Source organism: Cynocephalus volans, chromosome 1, assembly GCF_027409185.1.
Source record: "Cynocephalus volans isolate mCynVol1 chromosome 1, mCynVol1.pri, whole genome shotgun sequence".
Taxonomy (NCBI): domain Eukaryota; kingdom Metazoa; phylum Chordata; class Mammalia; order Dermoptera; family Cynocephalidae; genus Cynocephalus; species Cynocephalus volans.
In genome coordinates, this window is record NC_084460.1 from 71,142,974 (window position 1) to 71,167,116 (window position 24,143).

At 38.9% G+C, this 24,143-nt stretch overlaps 1 protein-coding gene across 9 annotated transcripts in view; it reads left to right on the forward strand.

Moving 5' to 3' along the window:
* Positions 1 to 4,481: 4,481 nt before the first annotated feature.
* The window catches only part of MCPH1 (microcephalin 1), a 249,251-nt gene continuing 229,589 nt past the window's right edge, over positions 4,482 to 24,143 (forward strand). For 8 of the 9 annotated variants that reach the window (XM_063074610.1, XM_063074628.1, XM_063074618.1 and 5 more), the window contains exons 1-3: positions 4,482 to 4,562; positions 5,968 to 6,059; positions 11,063 to 11,181. In XM_063074610.1, the coding sequence (XP_062930680.1) occupies positions 4,523 to 4,562; positions 5,968 to 6,059; positions 11,063 to 11,181 (251 nt within the window). In that variant the 5' untranslated portion in view covers positions 4,482 to 4,522. Of the gene's footprint in view, positions 4,563 to 5,967; positions 6,060 to 11,062; positions 11,182 to 24,143 lie in introns of those variants that run through there. The other variant, XM_063074664.1, reaches the window with a different exon arrangement.

Below are 24,143 nucleotides of genomic sequence, written 5' to 3' on the forward strand. Positions count from 1 at the left end.
TATACAAAGAAATAATAAATTTCTATGCTCTTGAATGTTTCCATCAGGAATGGGTACTTTTATTTAATATAATTATTGATACAATTGGGGTTAAATCTACCCTCTTATTATGTGCATTCTCCTGCTTGATGTATTTTTTCTCTCCTTTCTTTTAATGGATTATACTTTATTATTTCATTTTCTCCTTTAGTATTTTGGTAGTTATGCAATCTTTAATTTCTTTATTGATTTCCCTAGGGACTATAAAATATATCCTTGATTTATCAAACTCTAATTAAAATGAGTACTGTTGCTTGAAACAGTACCTGAAATTGCATAATTTATCAAGAAAAAGAATTTATTTCTTACAGTTTCAGAGCCTGGGAAGTCCAAAGTCTGGGGAATACATCTGGTGAGGGCCTTGTTCTCAGTGGTGGCTCTACAGTGATGCAGGGTGTCACATGGCAAGAATGGCTGAGCAAGAAAGAGCTAACCTGCTCACTCGCTCTCCTTATAAAGCCATCAGAACCATGCCCATTACCACCCATTAAACCATCAACTTATTGTAACAGCACTGACTCCATTTTAAAAATGAGAGTTACAAATAAGTAGAAAAGCAAACCCCTATTTCAGTGTGCAAAACCCGTTGGTCTGCATGTGGGTACAGGGAAAAAAAGCCTGTAAGAGTTAATCTTTATTATGTAAGCTAACAAGGACGTGTTTAGATTCTAGGAGCAGGGAGCAGATGGACGCCCAGACGGCTATAGTCTGGTCTGTGGGGAGGCTGAGCCAACCAGGAGCAGATTCCAGGAGCTGAGCCCCCATTGAGATGCTGAATCTGGGAACTGAATGACCCTGACAACAGAACAAAGAAAGAAACCTTGAGATACCATCTGGAACAGCAGGAGCAGTTTCAAGATAAGCAGCCAGAGATGGACTTGCTAACTCTGCATTCGATGACTGAGCCTAGCCAGCTAAATTGCAGAAGTCCTTCTCCCTCCTCCTTCCCCTTTCAATTCTCTGCAGGGACCCAGCCTTGTAAAATGGTCTGTGGACTTTTTAGTCCCCCATCTTCTTGGTAAGCCTTTTTCCTTTCCTCAACATCTCTTCTCTCAACTTATTGGCCAGTTGTACAGTGAGCAGTCAGACTTGGGTCTGGTAACATTACTCCATGAATGGATCAATCCATTCACTAGGGCTTGGTCCTCACAATCTAATCACCTCTTAAAGGCCCCACCTTTCAATTACCATAATGAGATTTGCCACCCTATTAACACTGTTACAGTGGGGACTAATACATGAACTTTTGGGGGACACAATTCAATCCAAAGCAAGTATTTTTATTACTTCCTGTAAAAGAAAAGGACCTTAGAATACTTTAACTACATAAGATCCCTGACTGATATACCAATATAATCATGCATTATTGTTATAAATATACTGTATTTTAACCTCATAAGACTATTATTGTTTTATACAATCAATATTCATTTAGATTTACCCATATTTTAACACTTTTTGTTATTTTTATTCCTTCTTGTATCTCCAAGCTTCCATTACAAGAAAACTATAACCAAAACTCCCCCATGGACATAGATGCAAAAATTCTAAATAAATTTTAGCAAACCAAATCTACCAAGATATATACAGGGCTGGCCAGTTACCTCAGTTGGTTAGAGCATGATGTTGAAAACAGCAAGGTCAAGGGTTCGGATCCCCATATGAGCCAGCCACCAAAAAAAAAAAAAAAAAAAAGTAAATAAATAAAGGGATAATACATCATGACCAAGTATTAACAAACTCACAACATAAATGTGAGAAATGCCTTCACCATCCAATGACAAAGGGTGAACACAGAGATGAAGTGAGACTTTAATAATGGATTTGCAAGTCCATGTGTCTGTGAATGGGACAAGCATGTGAAAAACGGCTGTAGTAAGCAATTTATTCCCTAGTAAGTCCCTCCCCCAGTTCCTCATTGGCTGAGAGTACTATGGGATGCACAATCTTCCCAGACGACGCATAAGATTGGTTACCCGGATTTACTGACTCCTTGTAAGAAATTTCTTTGTCTGAGGGCTCAGGACAAGCCTGTGAAAAAGGCCTGCTAAAGCTCTGTGAAAGGAGAAGCACCAGGGAATGAAGAAAACAATTAGGGCTAGTAACTAATTACCATCTCAAGGAGAACTCTAATAGGTTGGAACAGTCAGACAACTTTTGGGCTGGGCCTGAATCAGTTAAAACACTCTCGGATAAGTCATTTCTGAAAATGAATCACTTAGATTATTTTCTTACATAAATATATCAGGTACTGTAGAAACTCAGTTGCAAAAAAATTAACAAACAGGCTACTTGGTTAAAAAGGGTGGATGCCTTATTTGACTAGTTCTGTAGTCTATTTTAGTTGGTTTGGATCATGGGGACCCTGGCTAAGGAGTATACTCCACACTCTTCCTCATAGTCATAATAGTAGTCTCCCTGAAGTACTGTATCCTCTCAAAAAGCTTCAAATGTTTACATACAGCCACCTATTGAATGTCAAATGTTGCTGGAATGACAAAACTCAAAGAAATGCATAATGAGGACACCTTAACCTAAGGACTCTCTCACCTAGGTGAGAGCCTGACCAAAAGGGGTGAAATGTTAAATAAAATTATAGGAGGCCACTGTTTTGCACTAAGCTCCTGCATTAGGTCCCAACGGACAACATTAAAATTCACAATGGAGACACCCATGCTAAAGCTCCATGTACCAAACTCAAACTAAGTTGATGACCTTCCAAGAAATCAGGAGACATAACAGCCAGTTTTCCAAACAGGCAAGTTTCAGTCTTCAATTGGCATGATAATGAATTTCCCTGTTTTAATCCTTAAACTGTTTAATTAAACTAAAAAATTTTGGCTTGAGAAAGCCCCCATACTCTCACTCTTGAGCTATTACATACAAATGGCATTCTAACTTAGCACATAAGCACATGAGCAAATTGGAACCCTAGCTTAGAAGTGTGTTTCTGTGATCATAGCTGAATCTCAGCCAATTGCAGGCAGTCAATTGTTCTGCACCTCCATCCCTTTTTCTGTACCCCTTACTTCCCTTTTTCTGTCTATAAATCTAATTGGCCATACATTTTCAGCCATGGTCCCTCTGAGTCTGTTCTGACTGTAGGAGTTTCTTTTTTTTTTTTTTTCTTTTTTTGCTCAAATTAAACTTTGTTAAATTTAATTTGCCTAAATTTATTCTTCTAACACAACAAAAGGCAACCTGAAGTGACCTGATGTCAGCCAATCAGTTATTTTTCTATTGCTCTGTCTCCTTGTCCCCACCTTACAAGGAAAGTAACTCTGAAATGATCAATCTGCTTTTGGTTCTTCGTTTCTGCTTTCTTCAGCTTTTTTTCTCTCTATAAAGTCAACCTCCTCTGCTAGACTCATTTTAACACTTAACCCTATTTCATGGCATGAAGTGTTGCTTGATTCTAGAATCACAAATAAAGCCAATTGAGATCTTTAAACCAAATTTGTTGTAATTTTGCCTTTTGACACTGGTTAGCGGCTGATACAAGTTCCCAAACTAGGTCCAGTCTGATTCCAAAATGGAACATGTACTAACCACTAGGTTGCAAAGACTTTTTCATGAAACTTGGGAAGAGAATATGTTCTCCAAGGTGGAACATAAAGATGGTATTGAATTCACTGGCAAAGTTTTTACACATTGGGCTCGTGTTTTAATAAACGGGGTCCTTTAACTGATCTGTGTTTCAGGGAGATTAAACAGGTAACTTTCACCAGCATAGGAGCAAGACCGTCCCAGCCCGCCTGCCGTCCGGGGGAGCTGGGGTGCTGACCTGCCTAGGCTTCTGGCTTCCAGCAGGGGCAACCAGTGGAGGTCGGGGTCGGTGCCCGGGACGGCGGGGCCGGCATCCGCGGGCGGGAGCGCAGAGCACGGCAGGAAAGGGCCGCTCTGGAGCGCCAGGACGCGCCCACTCAGGCCGGAGGCATCGTGCTCTGGAATCTGCCAGCTGCGGAGCTTCAGGAGGGCCGCTGAGCGCGTGGATACCCCGCGAAGTCTGAGGTCGCGGGGTGGCTCAAGGCGCGGCCTGACCCTGCGCGCAGCCGCGCCGAGCAGAGGAGGGACGAGGGTCCAGCCCTGAGTGGCATCTCCGCCCGCTGACCACAGATCACCGTTAACGAGACCGCATGGTGGCCGGGCTGAGGGTGACTTTAAAGTGTGAGAGTTCTAAGCGAACTCATAGACTCTGAGGTCTCACGGAGCGTCCGTGAGCCCTGGTGAGGAGCTGGAAAGCGGGTCAGTCACCTTACAAAACAAAAGGGTTTAACTCGGGCTTTACGGAACTTCCGACCTTGGAACTCCCTGGACTACAGGGATGCTCGCCACCCGGAGGAGCAGAGGTGCGGCAAGCGCGCGCGCAGGGGACCGGAAAGCGCCTGCCCGCGCATGCCCGGTGCCGCTCCGCCCCTTCCGCCCGCACACGCCCGGTGTCGCCCTTCCACTTCCGGCCCGCCGTCCGGAGCCGCTACCTGCCATGGCGACCTGCGGGGCCCCACTGGGGCCCGTCCTCAAAGGTAAGGGTACCTCTGCTGTCTGGGCGCGGAGCCGCCCTGCCTCGACAGCGGGTCGGTCGCGGGCGCGCTCAGGGGTGCTGCTGGGGGCAGCCCTCCGCTCGCCCCTGCCCCGGCTGCCTGTCCCCACTCCCGCCCTCTTGTCGCCCCCGGCCTGTCCGCTTCCCTCCACACGCGCGCGCGGCGTGGACATCTGGAGACCTACTCCTGGGTCTGGACTCCGTGACCCCCCGGGGCCGACCTGGACGCGGGGCCGGCACTCCGGGGGGAGGGGGGGCTCGGAGAAAGACCGGCGCAGCCTACCGGCGGGGGCACGGCCGGGGAAGCGGCAGACTCAGTTTCCTCAAGGGCCTCGCGCCTTTGAATGGCCGGGTGGGCGGATTAGGAAAAGAAGTGCGGACTCTCCTATTGTAATAACAGGAGCGGCCTTTTATTGAGGACTTACTGCGTGCGGGGCACCGCACTGACCGGTGCGGTATTACACCACCTGTAAAGCTGGTGGGGTAATTAAGGCGGGGGAGTCGAGGCACTTCTCCCCCGTCATTGGGCTAGTCAGTACCCACAAGATTAGAGCATCTGCGCTGCCCTCCTAACCAGTAGAGGAGTATGATACTGCTGCCAGTTCCGCTCACCGTGCACCTGGAAGAGCTGAGAAGGATGGGAATAGTGACAAGTGTCTTGCAGAGTTTGGCGTTGGAAAAGGGGGGTCTGTATTGAGGGACCTAGAGTAGTATAAAACCTTATAATTAAAAGACAAGACAGATGAGATGTGACTATTTTTCCATTGTTAATAATTCATTTAACCGGGCTTTCCTTTTGCTTTGCTTATGGTAATTTACCAATTGCACACCTGGAAAATTATTTTAGAACATCAGGTTTTGAGAATAAGATAGTCTCTAGAACAAGGGTCCACAAGCTATTCCCCTTCCCCCCAGGCCAAATATAGCCTGCTGCCTGTTTTTGAAGGGCCTGCAGCTAAGAATGATTTTTATATTTTTAGGTTGTTAAAAAGAAGAATGACAAAAATTACATCAAAGTCGAGTTTCCTTGCCTATGAAGTTTTATTGAACAGTTATGTTGGTTCATTAACACAATTCCTATGGCTAGTTTTGTGCTATGACCTTGAAGCTGAGTAGTTGTGATAGGTATTGTATGGCCCACAGAGCCTAAAATGTTCACCGTCTGTCACTTTACAGAAGACAGACTCCTGCACTAGAAAAACTAAACCTAGTTTAAGAGTATGACTAAAATTGTTATTTGTTTGAAATTTTAAGAACCATACATTGCATGAATACTATCATCAATAGGCTGTTAATAGAAGAAATTTTTAATATTCTTTTTACTATAAATAGAGCAAGAGAAAAATGTATTGGGCAAGGGATACTGGATGCTAATATCTTGTTTGCAGATGTTGTGGCCTATGTTGAAGTGTGGTCATCGAATAGAACAGAAAATTATTCAAAGACATTTACAAACCAACTTGTGGATATGGGGGCAAAGGTAAGAAATTCATTTTATTATTGATGTATATAATTGCACTCTGATATATAAAGAAATACATTTGCATTTTCTTATTTTGGGAATTATTACTTAGAACATGAAAGACAGGCCATGAATAAGTGGTGAGGAAAAACAAAATTTGAAGCATTTAGAATGGTAGGACTTACAGATCATTTGGTCTTGTAGGCATTGAGTGAGAAGGAGGAATCTAGGATGAAAACCTGCATTCTGAAATTGGTCGTGTTGGTGCATGGTACTAAATCAAAAATGGTACTAATCAAAACAATGGATACAGGAAAAGGAACAGGTTTCTAAGTGAAAGGTTGTAAATTTGGGCACATTGAAAATACCTGATTTTGGATAGAGAAATCTGGAACTTGAGATAATTAAGCCTGTAGATAATCATTTTGGGGGTCAAGACCATAGGGGTCATGTGAGACCGTGGGAGTGGATGTCGTCCCACTCGGGACATGGTTAGAATGACAAGTGCTGTAGAAGGAGCCCTGTTCAGTATTCAAGGGCAGGTGATAGGAGCAGGGGCCCAAAGACAAAGAATGCCAGGAGAATGAGGAAAACAAGTGTGTAAGTCAAAGAAGAGAAGAATTTCAAAGATGGAATTTTAAAATGCTGCAGTCTTCAAGAAAGATAAGATTGGCAGGTATACTTTAGATATGAAAACTATAAGCTTGTTGTTGAACTTTCAGTTCAGTTTTCAGTGAAATAGGTAAAGGGGATCCTAATTAGTCCAGGAATTTTTGAGATATGAAGAAATGGAGATAGTGAACTACTCTTTTAGGGAGTTCAGCTGTGTACACAGTGTATTTGTGTGTTTTTGGCATTTGGGAGGGGCTGGCTGATAGACTGAGTGTAAGGGATAAGTTAAAATGGGTGAGCAGGGCCAAGATTAGGGTGAGGCAAGAGAGGTGTGCAGGGCATAAAATTTAAGGGACACTCTCCCTCAGGCAGAGTGAGTGCGCCTGAATTTTGCATCTTACAGGCTTTTAGTTTGGCCTCCCTCGTCCCTGCCCTGAGTGGGAGATCAAAGGCTAAGAACAGACTGAGGTGGAAGAAAGGAATCAGAATTTCGGAGTAGGCCCTACTTTTGCAGGAGAGGAGGCACACCCTATTTTGATATATTGGAATGTAGCAACTTGAGGGAGTTTCTGTCTGATGGTGATTAAGAGTTACTTGGGATGAAGACAAGTTATTGTGGCTGAGAAAAAAGCCATTGAACATGTGAGTTGGCAAAATGGTTTTTGAGGGTCGTATTAAGATCTTGGATCTTTATCTTTCTATTTTTCACCTTCTATTTTGAAAATTTTTAAAGAGAAATACTCAAAGAATAATACAGTGAATATAGATTTAACAGTTGCTAACATCTTAACATACTTGCTTTATTTTTATTTCTCTGTACAGTGTAAAGGGATTGGATCAATTTATATTTCTGCCCATGCATGAAAGTTTCCATTGCTTTACATGCTTGATTTTGTCAGTTTTTACTTTGAGCAATTCTGATGTATTTCTGTCTCATTGTGGTTTGAATTTGCATTTTCCTGCACTTTTTCATGTATTTATTTTGAAGTGCCTATTCAAGCCTCCAGCTGATATTTCCATTGGGTTTTTCTTGATTTGTAAGTAGTCTTTATATTTTAGAATTGACCCCATTGTCAGCCTTATTAATTGCCTTATTTCTGCTACTCTGGCTTCTCCTTCTTTTCATCTTCTTAATGTTATCTTTTGATGATAATTTTAATGTAGTTTAATTTATTATTTTTTCCTTTATGATAAACTTTTGTTTGTGTCTTATTTTTTAAAAAAATCTTTCTACACCAAGGTTATGAAGATTTTCTCCTATGTTATCTTTTGGAAGCTTCATCCTTCTGTCTTTCACATTTAGATTTTCGGTACAGCTGGAATTGATTCTTGTAGACGATAGGAAATAATTGTTTTATTTTTTTCCATGTGAATATCCATTTGTCTTAACACCATTTGTTGAAAAGACTGTCCTTTAACCAAACTGTAGTACTATCTTTGTCATAAATCGGGTATCCATACATGTTTCAATCTGTTTGGGGCTCTCTGTTTATTGGTCTGTTTTCTGTTCTCATTACAAAACCTCCATGTCTTAATTACACTTCATAATGAATCTTCATAAGCCTTCCACTTTGTTCTCCAAGGTATCTAAGCTATACTTAGACTTTTGCCTTCTGGAATATATTTTGAATCAGTTTGTCAATTTACACTATTAAGATTTCTAGGGATTGTATTCTTACAATAGATCAGTATGAGAGCGCTGACATATGTTGTATCCTCCAATCAATGAACATGATAGGTGCCTTGTTGATTTAGGTTTCTTTAATTTCATTCAATAATGTTTTATAATTTTCTCTGATAATTTTTAATGATATTATAAATGGCATTTAAAATTTTTTTTTCTTACTGTTGTAAGTATATAGAAATGCATTTAATTTTTTGCATATCCACCTGAAAACTTATCAAACTCATTTGTAAATTTTGTAGTTATTGAAAGAAAGTGAGTGGAAACGCTGGGTACCGATCAAGCTTTATTAAAGGAAAAGAATCTGCCAGGCTGTGCTCAAAGGGAGGGCAGCCAGGGCTGCCCTTAAAATGGAGGACAGCACCAAGTGGGGGGGGTGAGAGAGCTTATATAGGGCGCCAAGGACTGGCTGATACAATCAAGGAGGGGCATTATACTAATGTGAAAGCTGTGCAACCATGGTGGAGAATTGCACCCTTGCGGGAGCAAAAGGGTTTCTGTTTCTCAGAAATCATGAGGTTTCTTGTAAAGGGAAGTGGGGAGGGGTCGGGACCATTTTGTGCTTGGCCTTGCCTAAAATGGCGCCAGTTATGTTCAGAACCTATCAGTTGTGGGGGAGATTTTAAAAAAAAACATATACAAGTCAATCATATGTGCATAGGACAGTTTTTTTCTTCTAATCCTAACACTTTTTATGCCTTGAAGTTCATAATGAAAACAAAGAGAAACCAGCAATCATTTGCTCTGCACTTCCTTTTCCATTTTTCAAAGGCAGTCTCTTTCTTTTTTATATGTTTCTTTTGGAATTTGCCTTCATATTCCAAGCAGTATACATGTATTCAAAAAAATTAAACATTATGGATAAATTATGTGGACAGCTTCTACTTCTGGAAAGGGCATGTTACAGGGCACACTCATCTCCTGGCTGAGATTCCCCAAAATGGATATCGAACTCACAGGTCTGGCTGCCTGCCCCCAGCCAAAAGTCAACAACAGAAGTCAAATATTGGTGAAAATGGAAGTCACCTTTTATTCAGGAATACCAGTGATGTGAGAAGAGATGTTAAGCTAACCCATCTCTCTGGTAAACTTGAAGAATGGCCAGGCTAAAGCCATCTCCCCAGTAAACTTGAAGGAGAATGGCCAGGCTAAAGCCATCTCAAAGACTCAGGTTCACTGAGGAGTTTTTAAAGAGGAAGTTGAGGGAATGGAACCTGGTAAAATGAAAATCAGGAGGGACACATGAGCATCAAGGAGTCTGTGTCTATGAGTCATGTGTCCCACCAAGACTCCATCTGGTTTCTGCTCCTGTCCCTAACTCGGTCTGGGTAGTACATGTGAGTCTGCAGCTCCAGGCTGGCTGGAAAACAACTTTATGTGAATAATGTCATCTTACCCCCCATAACCATGGTTCAAAATAACAACCATGGGAAGAGAGGGAACTCAGAGAAATGCGTGCCAAGAGAAAAACTGTCTTTTTAAAATCTTTTAGAGCCCTTGTGGTTTTAGGTCCCAACGTGGCTTCAGTCCTGTTCACTCTAACAGGCACATAACAGGTAAATTTTTGACACCATCAGTGTCCGAACATGCCTTTATTATACCATTACCTTTGATTGATATTTTAGCTGATTGTAAAATGCAAACACATACATTATTTTTCCTTGAAGGCATTTTTCCTTTGTTTTCTAACTTCCGGACTTCTGTTGATACATGAGATTCTGTTGTCATTTCTCATTGTTTGAATGTGACTTGTAGCTACCTTTTCACCCCCCCTTACCCACTCTTTTAATATTATTCTTTATTCCAGCTATGCTGAAATTTCATGATGATATGCTTGGTATGGCACAGTTTTCATTGTTTTGCTGGGCCCTGGGGGGAATTTTTTTCATCTAGGATGCATGTCATTTAATTTCAGAAATTTTTCTTTGATTATTTCTTTTATAATTTCTTCTCCATTTCCTGTATTCCTTTGTTTTTTCAACTCTTGTTAAATGGCTGTTGGATATCTGGTCTGAACTTCTGATGTTCTTATCTTTTATTTCCTATTATGTATATCTTCTTGCTCTTGTTCTATTACCAGGGAGATTTTCTCAACTTCATTGTCTGATATTTCTGCACAGTTTATTTTTTTTAACTTATGTCATCATTTTTAATTTCCAAGAGCTCTTTAGAATCCTTTATAAAAATAATCTTCTGATCTTATTGCATGAATACAGTATCTTCTGAAGATAGTGTTTTTAATTTTTATTAAATATGTGTTTATTGTCTCGCTTTACTCTGAATTTCATTTTTTAAATTTTTTTTTTTTTTTCTATTTTTGGTATAGAAAGCTTTTGTTAAATGTCCTTAATTTAGGACTCAGGTACCACTTTTTCCATCTATTAAAAATATGGTCCTCTGGTCCTCTTTTTCTCTCTTGTTCTCTTTATCCTTGCAGGGCTCGCACTCTTATTTCTTAGTAGCACTTCAGAGGTTTTTTGAGAGGGAGTAGAAATAAACACGCATGTGATACACCATTCTAATTGGAACAGATATGTTTTTAAACAACGGTAAGTATTCGTTAGAGTATTTCTCTGACAGATTGTGAGAAATGGAATTGCTGGGGTAGGGGTTTTGAACATTTTTATTTTGACAAATATTGAATAAAGTATCTTTTTGATTAATTGCACTTAAGAAATTGTGAGTGAGTAGTAATGTGCATTTTGTTTTTTGCATTTGTGTACAGGTTTCAAAAACTTTTAACAAGCAAGTAACTCACGTTGTATTCAAAGATGGATACCAGAGCACTTGGGACAAAGCTCAGAAGAGAGGGGTAAAGCTCGTTTCAGTGCTCTGGGTTGAAAAGTAAGTAGTTTCTCTTATTTTTTTCTTTATGCATCTGGTATTAGTAAAGTGTGGAGATATTTTCTACAGATCACAGAACCAGATAAAGTTTGATTTCAATTTTTTCCCTGCCTCTTACTCAGGCAAGTAATTTAACATCCTTAAGCCTCAGTGTCTGCAGCTGAAAATTGGATATAATATAATACCTAACTCTGCCTTGAGGCAAAAGCAGGAAGGCCCTGGGCAAAGGTATGCTTGGTGTATTCAGGAAACAGTAAGGAATGTGAGGAAGCAGATTGTATTAGTCAGCTTGGGCTGCCATAGTAAAGTATCATAGGCTGAGGGTTTCAACACAGGATTTATTTCCTTACAATTTGGGAGGCTAGAAGTCCAACATCAGTCTGTCTGCAGGGTTGGTTTCTCCCGAGGCCTCTTTCTTTGGCTTGTTAGGTGGCCGTCTTTTCCCTATGTCCTCACATGTTTTTTCCTCTGTGTCTGTCTGTGTCCTGATCTCCTCTTCTTATAAGGATATCAGTCATATTGGATTAGGGCCCACACCACTGACTTCATTTAAGCTAAATTACCTCTTTAAAGATTCTATGTCCAAATCCATTACATTCTGAGGTACTGGGGGTTAGGACAATTCAACCCATAATAAGGGTGGTGAAGGGGAACTTTGGGTGGAAATTGAAGTTAGATGGAGGGTGCCAGAATATGGAGGGCCTTGTAGAGTGTGAAGCAGAAGAGCAGTATATGAAGAACAGGAGGCAAGGGCAGAAGTGGGGAGAGCAGTGAGGAGTCTGTTGGGTAATCTGGGCTGGACCAGGGTGCCAGCAATGTGGTAGTGAAGATTGGTCAGATTCAGGATATATTTTTGAAGGTAGTGCCAAACTAGATTTCCTGAGAACTTAGATATGAGTTTTTAGAGAAAGAGAAGAGTCAAGAATGACTGATATTTTGGGTCTGAGGAACCAGAAAGGTGAATTTGCCATTTATTGAGATTGGGAAGGCTTCTGAAGGACCAGGTGTAGGGGTAGAAATCGGGAGTACTATTTAAATATACTGAATTTGAGATGTTTATTAGACTTTCCTGTGGAGGTATCAGATAGGCAGTTATATATGAGTCTGGAATTCAAGGGAGAGGTTGGAGGTAAAAGCATGGGGGTCATTAGTGCACAGATGTTATTTAAACTGGACATGATAGTGAGTATAGGTAGAGAAAGGAAGAAGTTCCAGGACTGAGCACTTCTGGGTTTGTAGGTCAAGGAGGAACTGATCATGGAGACTAATGAACAGCAGCCAGTGAGGATGAGGTTCTAGAAGTCCAGTGAAGAAAGCTTTTCAAGGCAGTGGTAATGACCAATTGCAGCAAATAGGTTGAATAAAGGGAGTCTAAGAGATTACCACTGGAATTAGTAACATGGAGTCACTGAGGATCTTGAAAGCAGTTTTGGTGGATTCATGGGTGCAAGAGATAATTGGAGTAGGTGTAACAGAAGTTAGGAGGAGAAAGATTGGAAACAGTGCATGTAAACTACTCTGATGGGGACAGAATTGGACAGTACCTGGAGGAGGATGTGGATGGGAAAGGTCTTTTAAGAAAGGACAGATTGACAGCATCCCTGGGTGCTGACAGAACTGATCCAGTGGAGAGGGAAAATTTGATGATGCCGAGGTGAGAGGAGACTTTGGTTTGTGTAGGTGATATGAGGGGCCTGTGGGAATAGGCTGTAGTGGACACATCAGTTGGTTAGACAAGGTCAAGGACAGGAGGGAATGCAGAATGTTCAGGAACAGTTGCTGTTAAGTGAGTAGATGTGGCAGTCAGCCCCTGTGGAAATTCTTTTAGTTGTTTCTATATTCTCTCAATGACAGGAACCAAGATTATCTTCTGAAAATGATAGTAGAGGAAAAGGTTTTATAGCTTTGAAGAGAACACAAGAAGTAGTTGTCTAGGAATGGGGAGAGTGGATGGATTAGGGAATATTGCAGAGTTACTCTTGGCAGGATTAAGGAGGGCGGTTGTAAGTTAAATGTGAGTCCAGAGGCATAACAATTACAATTCCTTGAAGTTGATACGACAAGCAAACAGAAAGGACATTGTCGGGAGGGAGGGGGGAGAGGGAGGAGGGAGGGAGTTTTCAGTAATAGGCCACAATAATCAACCACATTGTATATTGACAAAATAAAATAAAACAAAATAAAAATGTGAGTCCAGAGGAACAGGCCAGTTTTTTAATCCAGCAGCCTTCAAGCGAGGAGGAGGAAGAGTGTTAGATTTAACCAGAGGTTGGGATTTTGCTAGGTAACCACCATCAAGGGAGAGGAGCCGAGGGTGTTGAGGCATATGCACAGTAGTGATTGTAATGGTGGACCATGGAATCCAAGCTTGAGGGGAGGACATAAAGGGAGTGAAGGAGAGTAGAGAGATTGTTCACTGAGCAGATCATAGCTCCTAGTTGGATTGAGGTATTGATAGGAGGATGTAGTTGGGGAATGTGGTGCTTGAAATGTATGTTATGGAGCATACACTGAGAAAATGGGGTCAAATCTATAATACCTACTCTGTTCAGAGGGACCCGTTCCATCTTAGCCTTGAAGTAGTTCTTTATTCAACAGTAGCAAACAGCAAGTGCATACTAGGTGCTCCAGAAAAAATAGAATGAATATGACATAGCACCCTAAAGAATTCATGACCTAGGTGAGGGGGGCAAATAAAATGCCATGAGTGGGGCATTCAGGGCCACTGTGACCACAGCTCCAGGAGAACTCACTCACACTATACAGCATCATCCTGGAGAAATTTACTTTGTCCCACATAGAGTTGAATGGCCATGCCTTTCTGTTAATCTTTTTTATATTAACAGGCTTTATTTTTGGGAAAATACATTTCTCTACACTTTCACACAACACTTCTGACACCAGATGTGTGGGGTTTTCCCCACTAAGGAATTCTCCAGTACTCTGAACACCAGCTGAGTGTCCTGCAATTCAGTTCAATTCTGACAGTCTAGCTGGAGATAGCTTCAGATTCCACAAATTAAGTTAAGGGCTTAGGCCCGCAAGACTACTTCCACCACAGATGCCAGTTGCAAGTCCGGGTATCTGGTACTTCTGACCAACCTGCTATAAATCAGGGGTTCTCATGACCCCTTCCTTGGGTTTCACACTTTGCTAGAACGGCTCACAGAACTCAGAGAAACATTTTCCTTACATTTACTGGTTTATTATAAAGGATACAGCTCAGGAAATAGCTAGATCCAAGAGATGCATAGGGCAAGGTATGGGGCGGTGGTTGTGCACTGAGCTTCTTACTCTTTCTACCTGCGCCACCTGCCCAGCACCCCCGCCCCTTCACCAACCCAGGAGCTCCTCAAATGTGCTGGTTCAAAAGTTTTTATAGAGCTTAATCTCCATTCCCCCATCCCTATCCTGGAGGTTGGTGGGTGGCAATATTCCAACCCTCTAATCCTCAAATCACTTGGTTTTTTTGGTGACTAGCCCCTCCTGGGCTATCTAGTCATCTCACTAGCATAAACACAGATGTTGTGAAAGGGGCTCATTTTGAATAACAAAACACACTCCTACCACTTAGAAATTTTCAAGGGTTTTAGGAGCTCTGTGACAGGAACCAGGAACAAAGACCAGATATATTTCATATCATACCACAATTTTTAGACTAGTTTTAAGTTCACAGCTAATTACAACTATAGTAAAAAGAAAACTATTTAATCTGGGTATGAAATTTTCTTTTTCTTTGGAATTTTCATCTGAAAATGCTTCTAGGAAATCTGTTTTGAATGTGTCAAAGAATTTTGTCAAATGACCCCAATGGTGTTCTTCTAGCATATTTTTCTCCCTAATTAATTAGGTGTGAATGTATGTTCTTAGTTTCTTGAATACATTGTACATATATGTACATTACGGCGTCATATGAAAACTGTATATTTAGCTTTTGAGGAACTGCCAAACTACTCCAAAGTAGCTGTACCATTTTATCCTTCCACCAGTGATGTATGAGGGATCTGATTTCTCTGCATCCTCACTGACAATTGTTATCCCCATATTTGATCATAGCCTTTATAGTGTGAAGTGGTATCTCACTACAGTTTTCGTTTGTATTTCCCTAATGATGTTGAACCGTTTTTTAGGGTTTTATTGGCTACTTGTTTATTTTCTTTAGAGAAATTTCTACTCAAATACATTGCCCTATTTTATTTTTAATTTATTTTTTTCATTGTACGTTTATAGGGTACAGTTTGTTGCATCACTACATGCGTATATTCTATTATGATCTAATCAGAATAGTCGGCTTATCTATCATCTAAACATTTATCATTTCTTTGTGGTTATAACATTCAAGATCCTCTTTTCTAGCTATCTTGAAATATACAGTACAATATTTTTAGCTACTGTCACCCTAGAGTACCAGAATTTAATTCTTCCTAACTATAATTTTGTAACCTTGTGCTGGTCTACCAACCTTTCCCTGTCCCCTCTCTCCCTTCCCTCCTCCCTTTCCCTGCCTCTGTTAACCACTATTCTGTTCTATATTTCTTTTTTTCTCTTAAGTGACCTCTGATAATGGTATATATTTATGGAGTATAGTATGGTATTTGGGTACATTCATACTGTGTGCAGTGATCCTGTCAGGGGGCTTAGTATATCCATCACCTCAAACATTTGTCACTTCTTCATGTTAGGAACATTCAACATCATCTCAACTAGCTATTCAAAGGTACACAGTACTTTGTTAACTGTAGTATCCTTGTATTACTATAGAACATTAGATCCCATTCTTCCTGTCTCTCTATTTTGTATCCACTGACCACCCTTTCTTCATCCCTCCTCCCCCTTCTCCCCACCCATCTCTAATAACCACCATTCTATGTTCTACTTCTAAGAAATCAATTTTTTTAGCTTCCACATATGAGTGAGAACATGTGGTATTCTCCCTCTGTGCCTGGCTGATTTCACTTAACATAATTTTCTCCAAGCTCATCCATATTGCTCCAAATGATAGAATCTCATTCTTTTTTTTATGGCTGAGTAATAGTCCATTGTTTCTGTGTACCACGTTTTCTTTATCCAATCATCCACTGAAGGACATTTAGATTGGTTCAAACTCTTGGCTGTTGTGAATAGAGCCACCATAAACATGGGAGTGCAGGTATCCCTTCAACTTGTTGATTTCCATTTCTCTGAATATAAATCCAGTAACTTTCCCAATTTTAAAAATTGTGCTATTTAACTTTTTGCTATTGAGTTGTAAGAGTTCTTTATATATTCTGGACAGTGAGACCCTTATCACACGTGTTATTTGCAAACATTTTCTTCCTTTCTTTGGGTTGTCTTTTCACTTTCTTAATAGTTTCCTTGAAAGTACAAAAGTTTTTAATTTTGATTAAGTCTAATTTATTTTTTCTTTTGTTGCTTGTACTTTAAATGTCACATCCAAGAAATCATTGCTAGTCCCATGGAAGGAAGATTTGCACCTGTGTTTTCTTATAAGAGTTTTATAGTTTTATTTATTATATTTAGTTCTGTGATCCTCTTTGAATTAATTTTTTTATATAGCATGAGGTAAGGTTCCACCTTTATTCTTTTGCATATGGCTATCTAGTAGTCCCAGCAATGTTTGTTGAAGAGATTGTTTCTTTCCCATTAAATGGTCTTGACACCCTTCCTGAAAATTGCTTGACAATAGATTAAGGTCGTGTGGTATGCCATTACCACACAATCTTCATTAGTGTAGCTTTGTAGTAAGTTTTGAAATTAGGAAGTGTGAGTCCTCCAACTTTGTTTTTCTTTTTCAAGATTGTTTGTCTATTCTGAGTCCCTTTCATTTACATATGAATTTTAGGATCAGCTTGTCAATTTCTGCAAAAAAGAAAAAAAAATCTGGGATTTGATTGTGTTGAGTCTGTAGGTTAATCAGAGTAGTCGTATTAGTCCGTTTGTGTTGCTTATAACAAAATTACCTGAAACTGGGTAATTTGTAGAGAAACAATATTTATTGCCTACGGTTTGAGAGGTTGGGAGGTCCACAGTCCAGGGAACATAGCTGGTGAGGGGACTCTCCAGCAATGCAGGTGTCACATGATGAGAATGGCAGCACAGAGAGAGAGAGAGAGCTCACTCCTCAGCGCTATCCTTTTAAAGGTCTCAGAACCATGCCGACAACCACCGTTAAACTATCAGTTTATTAATCCATATACTAGGGCATGGTCCTCACAGTTGAATCACTTCTTCAGAGCCCCACCTTTCAATTATCATAATAGGATTTCCCACCCTCAACAGTTTACAGTGGGGATTTAGCTTCAGTGAGTTTGGGGGAACATTCAGTCCACTGCAGTAGTGTTGCCATATTAGCCATATTTAATCTTCCATCCCATGAACATGGTATGCATTTTTATGTTTTTAGGCCTTTAATTTTATTTAATGATGTTTTATAGTTTTCAGTAAGTATTAAACCCCCTAGGTTAAAGTTATTTCTAAATTTTTTTTCCAATTTTGTGTAAATGGAATTTTCTTAATTTTACTTACTTGATGGTTGTCATATAGAAATGCAGCTGATTTTTATACATTGATATTAATATCTTGCAACTTTGCTGAACTTAACACTATTGCTCTAACTGTTTTTGTGTTTCCATTAGGATTTTCTATGTACATCATTGTGTAATTTGTAAGTAGAGATGATTTTACTTTTTTTTCTTTTCAATCTGATTGCTTTTTGTTTCTTTTTCTTACCTAATTGCCCTGCCTAGACCTCCGGCACAAAGTTGAATAGAGGAAGTGGTGAGAACGGACATTCTTGTCTCGTTCCTAGTCTTAGGAGAAAAACTTGTAGTATTTCATTATTAAGTGTGACGATTAGCTGTGGGTGTTTTCTAGATGCCCTCTGTCAAGCTGAGGAAGTTCCCTTCTATTCCTAGTTTTGTTTTTGCTGTTTTGGGTTTTATTGGTTGTTTTTTAAATCATGAAAGGGTGTTAGATTCTGTCAAGTGCTTTTTCTGCATCTATTGGTGAACAACACGTAGTTTTTTTCTTCATTCTGTTAGTGTCGTGTGAGCAGGTGATTTCGTATGGTGAACTAACCTTGCATTCCTAGGATAAATAAATCCTGCTTGGTCATGTTGTATACTTTTTTGTTTTCCCATTGCTGGATTAGTTTGCTATTATTTTTATTTGTTTAGCATCTATATTCATAAGGGATATTGGTCTGTAGTTTTTTCTTATGATTACTTCCTCTGATTTTGGTGTCAGGGCAATACTGGCATCATAGAGTAAGTTGGAATATATTCTTCAGTTTTTGAAGAGTTTGTAAGGATTGATGTTAATTCTTCTTTAAACATCTGGTAGAATTTCCCAGTGAAGCCATCTGGGCCTCGCAGTCTTTTGTGGAAAGTTTTTGATTATTAACTCAAGCTTTTGTTATGGGTATATTCAGATGTTTTATCTCCTCTTGAGTCAGTTTCAGTAGTTTGTGTTCTAGGATTTGTCCAGATCAACCAGGTTGTCTAATTTGTTGGTGTACAGTTGTCCATAGTACCCTATTATACATCAATTTATTTCTGTGAGGTCAGTAGTAATTCATTCTTGATTTTTGTAATCTCTCCCTTTTTTTTATCTTGGTCAGTCTAGCTAAAGGCTTGGTCAATTTTATTGATCTTTTTAAAGAACCAACTTTTGGTTTCATTGATTTTTTTTTTTTTTTTCCTTACTGTTTTTTATTCTCTAGTTCCACTATATTCTCTGTTATTCCCTTTCTTTGGGTTATTATTTGCTTCCTTTGGGTTCACTTTGCTCTTTCTCTTGTTTCTTTAGGTGGAAGATTAGTTAACAGATTTTAAATCTATCTTCTTTTTCTATTATATGTTTGCAGTTATAAATTTCCTAAGCACTGCTTTAGTTGCATCACATAAGGTTTGGTATGTTGTGTTTTTGTTCACATTCATTTCAGAGTATTTTCTAATTTTCCTTGTGACTTCTCCTTTGAGCCATTGGTTGTTTAGGAGTTTCTCGTTTAATTTCCACATATTTGTGAATTTGGAAAGGTTTTTTTGTTTGTTTTTGGTTCTCTTGTGGGCGAAGAGCATATTTCATATTATTTTAAACATTTAAAATTTACTGTCTTAGGATCTAACATGGTGCATCCAGGAGAATACTAAATGCACTTGAAAAGAATGTGTATTCTGTTGTTGGATGAAGTGTCTGTTAGGTCTACTTGGTTTATATGGTTTTTAAGTCTTCTGTTTTCTTCTTGATCCCTGTATAAGTTGTTCTGTTCCTGAAGGGGGCGGGTAATGAAGTCTCCAACTATTATTATTGAATTGTTTATTTTTCCCTTCAATTATGTCACCTTAGCACTTCTTTTAATGCTCACCAAATGGCAACAAATTCCCTTTATTTTTTTTTTTATCTGAAAGTGTCCTTATTCCATTACAATTTGAGAATAATATTTTCCATGGATATTCAATTCCAGATTGACAGTTGCTTTTTTTCAGCCACTTAAAAGTGTTTTTTCCACAATCTCCTGTCCTTTGCTGTATTTCATGAGAAATCGGTAGTCATTTGCATCATTTCTCCATTGTGTGTAAGGTGTCCTCTTTCTCTTGCTTCAAGATTTTTTCTTTCTGTTTGGAAGTTTCACTTAAGTGTCTGGGTATGGCGCTCTTTAATTTATTTTGTTTAGATTTCATTGAGCTTTTTGAACTTTTAGTTATACAAGGGTACTTCAAAAAGTTCATGGATTCATATTTTTTAATTCTATTTTTTCCATGAACTTGTTGAAATACACTCATATGTTTTTCTAAAGGTGTTAAGTTTTTGGCTGTTATTTCTTCAAATATCTTTTCTGTCTCATTTTCTCTTTTCTGGTTAGCTGTATATCTTCTAATTAGCCACATATCATGGATTGGCAAAGTTTTTCTGTATAGGGACGGATATAAATATTTTAGGTTTTGTGGGCTATATGATCTCTGTTCAACTGGTCTACTCTCTTGTAGTGTGAAAGGACCCTTAGGAAGTAGGTGAACAAATGGCTGTGGCTGTGTTGCAGCTTTATGTACAAACCTAGCACAGAACAGGTAGTTGCCAGTCTTGCCTATGGAATACACATTTGAAATTTTTCCCCTTGTCTCCAGTGCTTTGGTTTTTGCTAAGTTTTTTGATCTTTTTTTTTTTTCTCTCTCCAGATTGATCTGGTGGAACTCTCTACATTTATTGACACTTTTCTCCATCAACTCCGTTCTGCCATTAAGTTCATTTAGTACATTTATTTCAGATATTTTTCAGTTTTAACTTTTTCACTTGGTTCTTTTTTTTATATCTTTTTTCTTTTCATCTGAGATATCGTATCTTAGCTTAACCTATCTTTTACTATGATTGTATTTTTCATTACGTTAATAAGTATACTATTAAGTGGTTGCTTTAATGATCTTGTCTGATAATTTTGGCATCTTAAGGTTAGCATTTGTTGATTTTTTTTTTCATTAGCGTGTGTGACATTTTCCTGGCTTTTCATATGGCAAATAATTTGGGGTTGTATTTTGGACATGGTAAATGTTATGTAGACTCTGTATTCTTTTGTGATGCTGGAAAGAGTATTGATGTTTTTGTTTCAGCAAGCAGTTAATTGTTTAGCCTTAAAATTCAGAATATCATTTTAAGACCAGTGATGGGTATTTTCTTAGATCGGTTCAGTATTTTAAGCTTTAGCTGCAAGCTGATTTGTTTGTTTCATGTACATGTACTTCAGGGGTCAGCCAGAGACTTGGATTTTTATACTCAGAATTTGGGGTTCCTCTTCTTGGTCTTTTACTTCCTGGATCCTTATCTCGTTCTCTGGTGGCCCTAGTTGCCCAGGCTTCTTCCCCTAGTTTCTTCAGCCAGAAAAACAGCAGGTTCTTCTGTTGGAGTCTGAGCTGCCCAGCAACAACATTCCCAGAGACTGTGACTGCCCTTAGGGTACAGACATAGAAAATGTGGTAAAAACACAGATATTTTGCTTTTTAAAATTTTACTGTTTTTCGTGTTCCAAAGTTCTCAGGTAGTTGGTTATTTTTTTTATTTTTGTATTTCTAGAAGGTATAGCTTATAGTTCATAGTATATTTGTTAGAGAGTTGGTTAGGAGTAAACATAATTGTATATTCTTTGTGAAGCCTCTGATGTTAGTCTAATTCTTTTCCCCTTTCAAATTATTTGATCCTTTTACCTGGGGACCCTAAGGATTTTTTTTTCTTTAGAGTCTGATAGGTTTACTGTAATATGTTTTGGATTGATCATTCCAGTTCTGGATTGGCCTTTTCACAAGATTCAGGTCTTTATTTTTGAAAGTTTTTTTGGATTATAGTTTTAAATAATGCTCTGTTGCATTGTTTTGGTTTACTACTTCTGAGACTTCAATTATATGTGTATTGGGCCTCCTTAGCTATCTTTTATTTTGACCATTTTGACTCTGACCCTTTTTACTTCTTTCTTGATTTTGTTTTCAGTTGTTTGTTTTTTCCTGATTTTCTTCATTATTCTTTATTAAATTTTTATTTGAATCTATTTACTCTTTGGCACCTTACAATTTAGCTTTCATCTCTGGCATGATTTAATCTTATTCTTTCCTGAGTTTAATCAGCTCTTGTTTAGTTTCTTCTTATATTTTTTTGTTCTTAGTTTTTATGTTTGTTTATGATTCAAGAAGTGTATCATTCATATATAAGTACACACACACACTCTCTCTCTCTCTCTCTCTCTCTCTCTCTCTCTCTCTCTCTCTCTCTCCAAATACTTGTTTGACAATGTTTGGTTCAAGTGTGAGGGTTGTGTTAACATTCTTTTTCAGTTTTGTGTTTGTTTTTATTGGGGGAGGGGATGGGGGGTGTTTCATGGTCTGGAATGATTTGGTTTGCATTTCTTTTTTTTTTTTTTTTTTTATTAAGACAGTTTTTCAATGGATATAGTCTGTCTTGTTCTGTTCTCATTTATTTTACATACTGGCTTTCTGGTTTCAGGGTACCCTCTTCTGTCAGTTCTCCTGTCTGGCACAGTTTCTTTTGTAGATGGTGGAGAGAGAGGGGAGGGGCAGTTTGTCGTCTTTGTGTTTTGTATCTGTAGGGTCCTTCCTTAAATGTTTACCTCTTATTTCCCTGTTTTATTCACTACTGTTTATCCAAGAGTTACCACTCCCCCAGAACTGATGCTTTTCAGAGCCTGTCAGTTCTGGGCCTACCCCTGTCCAGGCCTCTTCCCTGGAGCTGGTGCTGTGAACTGCTTGTATTCTGGTTTTGGCAGTTAGTGGTGGACCTCCTCTTTCTGAGCCTTATGTTACCTGTGCTTCATCAGAGTCATCCACGCCCGTCTACTCATTTTATGTATATTGAGCCTATTCTCCCATTTTCTGCATCCACAGACTTGCAGCTATATTGGAATTTGGATTATTTTTCTACTTATAGGTCATTTGAATTTGTGCTATTGTCTGTCTCCATATCAGTGAGAGAGGAGGTCATGAGTGTCTTGTATTTAAATTTCTTTCTTTGTTTTTTTTTTTTGGCGGCGGGGGGTGTGGTGGGGGATTCAAAATCAGGACACTGTTGTTTTCCTTCTCCCGCATCTCCTTATGGAGTTCATTAAAGTGACTTATTGATTTTTATCTCATAGTAGATCTTGGATCGATCTTTATCTCTGCTGTTACTCTGTAGTCCAGACAACTATCATGTCTTGCCTCAATTACTGCAGCAGCCTTTTGCCTGTCTCTTTTATTTGATTTTTTCTGCATCAGCACATGTGAGTCTTTTAACACATATCAATTTTATCCTTTGCACTGAGATAAAATGGCTTAGAATTAAGTGGTCTAGAGCAGGGAATGGCAGACAATGCTAACTTCAGCCTACCACCCATATTTTGTTTGTTTTTTGATGGCCCATGAGCTAAGAATGGTTTTTACAGTTTTAAAAGGTTGCAAAAAAAAAATCAAAAGATGACTATTTATAATATATTTAAATTATATAAAGTTTGAATTTTAGTGTCTGTAAATAAAGTTATATTGGAACACAGCCATACTCACTTGATGATGTATATTGTCAATAGCTTTTGTACTATAATTGCAGAATTGAGTAGTTTGACAGACACCATATGACCCATATTCACCATCTGGCCCTTATATGGAAGAAGTTTGCTGACCTCTGGTCTAGAGCAATGCATGATTGGTCTCCTCCTATCCCAACTTAGCTCTTATATGCATCTTCCAAGTAATCTGGTCTTCTCTCAGCTCCCCAAGCAGGCCAACTCTTTTTTGCCTTTAGTTCTTGGCACATGCTACCTAGTATTTTGTCCCCTTTATCTGATTCTTAACCCTGTCTTGTACTCAGTTCCTTCATACATGTCATATTTCAAGGTCACCTCAGAAGAGCCTTCTCTCACCAATCTACAGTAAAGCCCTCTTTGTTATTCTGTATTTTAACTCCTTATTTCCTTTCTGCACTATTAAAACTTATTTTGTTCATTTGTCTGTTGAATTAATCGTGTATTTTGATCGTTCCATTATAATATAGACTCTAAGTGCAAATACCATGTTTGCCTTGTTTATGGTTGTATTTTCAGTAAATATCTAACACATTCCTGGCTCATAGAAGATGCTTAATAAATATTTGTTCTAACAAACAATGAACAAAGGAAAATTTACTAAAGTGGCTTAGAAAGATCAGAGAAAATTTCAAAGGGGAAGTGACTTGAGCTACATTTAAAAGTTTTCATAGAAATGTGAAAGGAAGTGTACAGAAAAAAATAGACCTTTACTGAAAACTTGAAGTAAGTGGAGGTGCATGGACAAGAATGTAAAACTGACTATTGGGTTCTTCTGACTTAAATATTGGGTTCTTCAAGACTTAAATATTAGGTCTCTCCGCTAATCCTGATACTGGGAATTCTCACTGGTAGTTTTTCTCCTGAGAGAAAAACTCATTGTTACAAATCATACTTATTCTTTATG